Raw genomic sequence first — 7,303 nt, forward strand, 5'->3', positions numbered from 1 at the left:
CCAACAATAATCCAGCAAGCAAATCCTAGGACATATAAGACTTGTTAGGACAAATTTAGGACAAACTCACACTAGGACAAGTGATTCAAACACATAGTTCTGCTTCTTTTTACAGGGGTTTTTGAGAAAGGTAGAGAACTTGGATTTCTGGGGGCCGGGGAGTGACTGTAACTATTCCTGCAATGAACTAAAATACTGTCCTTGTTTAGAGGGAACAGTAAAGGTTGAAGTGGGTAGAATTCAAAGCTTACCATTTTGATTTAGCAAAATCAATAATTTGTTTAAAACTGTAACTAGGTCATGTTTTAAGTCCCATATACAAAAATTAATATGAAGCAACCAATACAAGAGAATACAAAATTCTCTGAAAACAGGTACCAAGTATTTCCTAGCATGACACAAGACACATCAAAGAAATGACAGTAGACACCCGATTCTATCTTTTTTTTTTTTTTTTACCTTTAAAATCTAAAAATGGCAACTTTTTACCATGCATCCCTTATTTGTTTAAAAAATCCCTGTGATCATAAGCTGTAAAACCCTGTTGGTTTGCTCTCAGAGCTTGGACAGCAGCGAGGCTGTAAAACTGCCCTAAGCTGCCAAAGTATTCCGAGGATTCAATCACCAGTTAACACAATGAGCATTTTATTTGCTTTAAAATTCTAACACTCCGCAATGCCAATGTTTGTTCGCAGTCTAATTAATTCCTGAATTCAAATTAACAACAGTTAGTCCAAGGACCCCAGGGAACAAAAGCAAACCATTTTAAGTAGTCTTTTTGGCTGAATCTAAGTTTAGATGATCAGCACTGAAGAATTCTTATAAGCAGCAGACAATAGCCACTTTAATACAAAACTGACATACTGGAATCTGTTCTTCAGAGTGGTGACACACGTGAACAGAATGAGAGTATATGATTAACTATAGGCATCGTGAATTCCTGTCCGCAGCTACAAATTTATGAATGAATGAAATGAAAATACATTTTTTTGATAAAAATATATAAACAAGTACTGTAAAACTTACTTTAGCTTGCAACACCCAGTAAGTCTCAGGTTTAAATGACTGGATTTTGTCATGCCTTTCAACACAGAATCCGAGTGTTGGAGTCTGACATGGCCCAAAGGAGATGAGGGAACTGTCTAAATTCCCATATTTCCCCTGAAAATATTTAGTCTGAAACCTAAGAGAGGGGAGAAAAAAAAAACAAAACAAACTAGGAATAAGTACATTAATATCCTCATTTCCACAAAAAATTTTTCATTAACATACACACACAAATATGAGTAATCTCTAAAAGCATTCAGGCACTAGGAAAAAAGCATTCTGAGAAACACTATCTCTTACAGCTAATTTAGTCCCAATCACTTTGCCTCACTGAATCCTGTTTATTCCCAAAGACATGTGAGAGAACGTTATAGCATAAAATCATACCACATTGGCCAACAGTAGTTTACCTAGTTCAGGTAAGTCCATACACAACTTTTCATTTTTTTTTAATTTGTCTGTGCATAAAATTGTTCGGTTTGGTGCTGAACAGCATCAGCCCCTAGAGTTCTGAGACATATTCTGTGGTGTCCTGGGTTAGGCTGGGGTAGAGTTAATCTTCGTCACAGAGGCTGGTACAGGGCTGTGCTTTGGATTTGTGCTGAGAACAGTGTTGATAATTCAGGGATGTTTTCACTGTTGCTGAGCAGGGCTCACACCGAGTCAAGGCCTTTCCTACCTCTCACTCCATCAAACCAGTGAGCAGACTGGGGGTGCAAAACAAATTGGGAGAGGACACAGCCAGGACATCTGATCCCAACTGACCAAAGGGATATTCCAGACCATATGACACCACGCTCAGCATATAAAGCTGGGCAAAGAAGGAGGAAGGGGGGGAATGTTAACAATGATGGAGTTTGTCTTCCCAAGTCTCCATTGCGGGTGTCCTGGGGATGGCTGAACATCTGCCTGCCCATGGGTAGTGGTGAATTAATGCCTTATTTTGCTTTGCTTGTGTGTGCAGCTTTTGTCTTACCTATTAAACTACTTCTACTCTCTGCTCATGAGTTTTCTCACTTCTACCTATCTGATTTTCTCCCACCGCCCCACTGGGGTGGAAGCAGTGAGTGGCTGCGTGGGGCTTGGCTGCCAGATGGGGTTAACCCATGAGTGGACAGAACCATTCCTGAGCCTTCCATAAAACCATCTGCGGTCTGTGCTGTCACCTTGTGAATGCACAGCCAATCCTCAGATCCAGCTCCTGGCGGGCATCCACAGACAGAGCCTCGTTGCGATTGGGTTCTCCCAAGTGATTCATGGCATTGCAGATGTCTGTGTCAGTGATGGAGCTGAATTTAGCTCTGTAAATCGACCTTTCTGTGCCACGAGGTTTGTTCATGACAGGAAGAACAGCATCAAGAACCTAATGAAAGTATTTGAAAGATAAAGGCTTCAGTCAGGTTTTCTCTCTAAATAAATAAAAAACCCAACACTCTCCACAAAATATTTGCTTATATGACACTAAATTCAGCAAGATAAGCCAGAGCAGTATTTTCCATCCACTCGAAAGTCCATTAAGAACTAGCAAAACTGAAGGATTTACCATTCAGCAACCGCTGGAAGCAAATCACTATTGTTGGTCAAGTACAAAGACATTCACCAGTGCAGCTGCAATACTTTATGGTGAACATGTACCACTTTCTCTCTGGGTTTATTCTATGTATTGCTAGGGCCAAGTGATGATAAAGTGGTATGTAAAGAACTTAAAACAATTACTTGATAAAATGTGCTTCTTTAAACAAAAGAAAAAAGCCCAAACAAATACTCTTCATGTAGACTTCTGAAAATAGCATGATTTTTTAAAAAAATCTTAAGAAAGTTTTAGTTCTATGTTTTTATGTGCAGAGACCAAATTCTTGCAGAAGGCCTACGTTTAAAAGCAGTCTCGGTGTTCTAAAGCATCTCATTGCTTAATAAACAACAGATAACAGAGATGAAGTTTTACAAGGATAGAAAAATAACTACTCAAGCTGTGTAATACAGACCAACTCTGAAAGCACTGAAATGTTTTACCATTTAGGAGACCTGATTGTTATCTCAGATGAGCAATATCTCTGAAATTGATTTTTACTCTTTAACTGACATCTTACAGAGCTCAAAGCACATGAGTTTTTCCACCAAGGCCCTCCACACCTTTAAAACCTTATGGAACTTTAGTTTGAATTTTACTGTATACTCATAAACCAATGCATTTGATAGTATTGTCACAGACAAATATATTACAGTATTATATGTCTTTTTAAAAGAGAAATCTTACTTCAAAACAGATGTTTTCTCCTTCTTTATCACAATCCAACCACAAGACAATACAATCACAGCCTCTTCCCTCCACCTGTGAGGAAAACTAGCAGAGTTCTTCAGCAACAAAAACAGCCCACCTCCCCTTTCTGTTTTTAAGTACTGGAGATTATTTACTCAGTGCTAAAAGGATTGGAAGAATAAACCAGAAGTGACAAGAAGTTTCCAGGTACCTAAACAGTGGTTGAAGAGAGGAGCAAGCTGTGGTCCATGGGGCCAGAAAACTGCATATAAGATGCTTTTCTGAAAATAATCAGCATAGTTCCATAGCAGTGGAAGTCTCCTGAAACAGCTCCAGCCTGCATGCGCAACCTCAGGCATAGCCCCTTCCCTCTCTGGGCCTTGATTTCCAAAGATTAAAAATAAAAGCCAAAAAACTCTAACACACAAACAAACCCAAGAAACACTTTTCTAGTTCATAAAGACACTACTAAGTCTAAATTTGTCTGACATAATTTTTTCACCACATACGCTTGCCCTTCAGACAGCATATTATTTTGTAAAAGCAACCAAAATCCTGCTTTCCTCTCAGCAGGACATGTGAAGCATGAACAATAACCAACACGCTTATTTTAAAGAAGGCATTTATAAGCTCTGCCTTGCACTTGCTGTTAGAAACTAAGCATTCATCTAATGCTCCAGTTCTGAGAAGCAGGATATCAACAGTCCAACAACTCAGAAGGCAACGAAAAAAGTGAATTTAACAAGGCAAGGATTTCAGACAGCATAAGAACCAGCAAAAAAAAAAAAAAAAAAAGATGTAATTGTGACAAAAAGCTGCTCCTTGCAGGGAAGAAAGTCCTACTTTAGGAGCACAGAAAAAGATATATCTGAAATACTACTCAGAAGAAAGAATACCTGCAAAAACTTCACCATGGTCAGTTTGGGATTAGCTTCTTTTTTTTCTGTGGGAGCTTTGCTAAAAAGTTCTGCTGGATCCACTTTGTCCCAGCTGTTATATTTTCCTGTAAAGCAAAAGTATAAAGCTCTAAAGACATATAAAAAAAAAACCCCCAAACCAAACAACAAACAACTTTATTTTGCAAAATAATTGACTTTCAAAATTTGTATGGAAAATTTTCTACTGTAACAAATCTTGCTTTACTGCATAACAAGGGACCCCGTAGCTTTTTCTGTGAGTTGCATCTGTCATTTAGAAACATGAAATGTGAAGGGAAAAAAATACTGTTCACCTTTCAGAAATCTTATCAAGGGCTATTAAAACACCTTCTCTTGTACAATCAGTTGATCAGGCCAAGGGGAATGGCTATGTTTCCTTGTTTATATATACATACACATATACATCATTTATATATACATATAACATGACTGCTGCAGTCTGTTTTACTGTTCATTACATGGCCAGTTATGTCTCAGCCCTAAAGTGCCCTGTGCCCTCTGCTCATATCAATGCATTTGTTCATTTTCATTTCTCTCAAGTAATGTCAACAATATTGCTCAGCAATTACACAAAACTAAACCTCTTTAAAGCACTGTGTAAGTAAAGTTCTGAGGTAAGTATAATTAGAAGAACTACAACAGTCACACGACTAGTCCAACGTTTCAGAGCAGGCTGGTGACAGGATTCTTCATGCATAATCTTTACCGGATCTCTGTTTTGCAGTAATACACTATAATGCTTAAGAAAACATCCTTTTGGGGTCTGTATTCTTTACTCATCTTCCATTCTAAGTACTAAAACATTTTTCCAGATAGGTAAATTAAGCCTTATCTTCCCTCATTTTCCAGGGATGTAATTCAGGTACAGAAAAGACAAGTGCCATGACTGAGGTCATGCAAAAAGTCAGCAAGAGAACTAGAATCAAAAATCTAGAACTGCTGACCATAAGCAATCTTTTTGTTCTCCTTTTCCTGCTACTTCTCGCCCAAAAATCTTTTCTGATTTATTTCCACAATCAGTATTTTCCTATTAGGAATCCTTGACAGCTCTACAAAGTATTAGAAGTCAAAATATCTTATGAGCAAATACCTATGAAATCCAAAGTCATGACGTGACCACATACAGATGTCATCTTGAAATGGGCACTCTGTCCAATAAAGGATCCTGTGTATTCATGCACAGAGCAGGCACCATTCAGGCCTTTGCGAGAAGACATGTTACCTGTGAAAATGAGACCATAAATACCAATGAGATTAAATTAAGTAGCTGTTGAAATAAATTATTTTGTGTGAAATTACATTCCTCTTTTCTTAGATCATTGTTCCTTAGATCCTACTTATGGATCAAGTTTTTATTTAAGTTAACTACCGCTTTACGCCTCTTTTAAGTATATTTCGTTTTCAAGTTAAACTATACACTATCTCCTCCATCCTTCCCTCCCACCAGGAAACCTTACAAAAATACAGAAGTTTCCTACACTGTATAGTTATAATCAACTGATTTTATTTTCACGGGGTTTACAAGCCTTTTACTGTTGCTTCAAAAATCTCAGAACAGTAACTTGCTACTCGATTGGCACTTTCCAGAAACCATATGCGCTAACATACACTACAGTTACATACTGAAACCACATTCCTTTATTCTTGAACAGGCATCAGCCTATAAAAATAAACAGAATATGACGGGAAACCCAGCTTTTTTATGAACTGCAACGTGACCCAGGTGGCATCTGCCCCGAGACAACCAAGTCGCTGAGCAGGGTAATTCTCAACCTCGCTGCAAGGACAGCAAACCTGGGAAGCCCCGCAGACGCCTGCCGGCGGCTCCCACACCTGTCCCGGCGGGGCTGTGCCTCCGGAGCGCTCCCGCTGGCACAGCAACAGGCGTAGCCGCACCCGTCCTACCTCTCGAGAGGATCTTGGCGATGGACTGCGCCAGGGACGGCTTCTCCGCCACCATCAGCACGGTCTTCATCTTGGGCTGGGTGAGCCGCGGGGCCGGGCCGGGGGCGCGGGGGCGCGGCAGCTCCCGAGCCCGGGGGGACAGAGCATCGGCGCGGGCACTGCGGCGGGTGGGCACCCACAGACCCGCACTCGCGGGACCGGACCCTCTCCCACCTGAGCTCTGAGAACAGAGCGCGGCCGAGGAGCCGCCGCCCGCCCCGCCGCGCTCCGCTCCGGGCCCGGCCCAGCCCGCGCTTCAGCGGGCGGCCATGGCCGCTTCACTGCCGGGTCACGGAGCCGGAAGGCGCGGGCGGGCGGGACCGCGGCGGAGCGGGCGGGAACGCACAGACAGACACGGAGACACGTGTGGGGACAGACACACGGACACACACAGACAGACAGACACACACGGAGACACGTGTGGGGACAGACACACGGACACATACAGACAGACAGACACACACGGAGACACACAGACAGACATACACACACGGAAACACACAGACAGACATCATCATCATCATGGCTAGGCTTCACGAACGAAGATTTGAGAGGGGCTCTACCCACGCTTGCTCCAAGTGTGCTGATGGCTAAAAAGACCAATGCGAGATAGACAAGTCCGGTTGCAGAACGTACAGCACAAAGACTCCCCAGGTGATATCGACAAGACACGATTCTTTCTGCGTTGTCTTTTCTCCTCCAGAGTGATCCTGCGTGTGTTCTCAAAAGCAGCAGCAGCGTTACAGATGGTGTGTCTCCAGGCCTCCCGACTGGAGGCCAGGGTAGACCAATGGTGGTGGTCAATATTGCCAAGGCTGAGGGATTGTTTCAGGCAGTCCTTGTATCTCCTCTTCGGGCCTCCTCTCTTGCGGCAGCCAGTGGCACGTTCCCCATAAAGCACGATCTTAGGGAGGCGATGGTCCTGCATCCTGGAGACGTGCCCTGCCCAGCACAGCTGTGTTCTCAGCAGCATGGCCTCAATGCTCGTGACTGCTGCCTGTTCAAGGACAGACGTGTTGGACACATAGTCAGTCCAGTGGATGTTGAGGATTGTACGGAGGCAGCGCTGATGGAAGCGTTCTAAGAGACGCAAGTGGTGCCGGTAAATGACCCA

At 42.4% G+C, this 7,303-nt stretch overlaps 1 protein-coding gene across 2 annotated transcripts in view; it reads right to left on the reverse strand.

Moving 5' to 3' along the window:
- TOP3B (DNA topoisomerase III beta) overlaps positions 1–6,280 on the reverse strand; it is a 15,604-nt gene extending 9,324 nt beyond the window's left edge. Inside the window, exons 1-6 of one of the 2 annotated variants that reach the window (XM_027892640.1) lie at positions 6,151–6,280; positions 5,336–5,467; positions 4,204–4,310; positions 3,305–3,379; positions 2,214–2,410; positions 1,027–1,183 (exon numbers count right to left, since the gene is read on the reverse strand). In XM_027892640.1, coding sequence (XP_027748441.1) covers positions 1,027–1,183; positions 2,214–2,410; positions 3,305–3,379; positions 4,204–4,310; positions 5,336–5,467; positions 6,151–6,220 — 738 coding nt within the window. In that variant the 5' untranslated portion in view covers positions 6,221–6,280. The remainder of the gene's footprint in view (positions 1–1,026; positions 1,184–2,213; positions 2,411–3,304; positions 3,380–4,203; positions 4,311–5,335; positions 5,468–6,150) is intronic. The other variant, XM_027892641.1, reaches the window with a different exon arrangement.
- Between the last annotated feature and the right edge of the window lie 1,023 nt (positions 6,281–7,303).

This window comes from Empidonax traillii, unplaced genomic scaffold (genome assembly GCF_003031625.1).
Source record: "Empidonax traillii isolate 1590-97213 ecotype Southwest subspecies unplaced genomic scaffold, ASM303162v1 scaffold361:size2146424, whole genome shotgun sequence".
Lineage (NCBI taxonomy): Eukaryota > Metazoa > Chordata > Aves > Passeriformes > Tyrannidae > Empidonax > Empidonax traillii.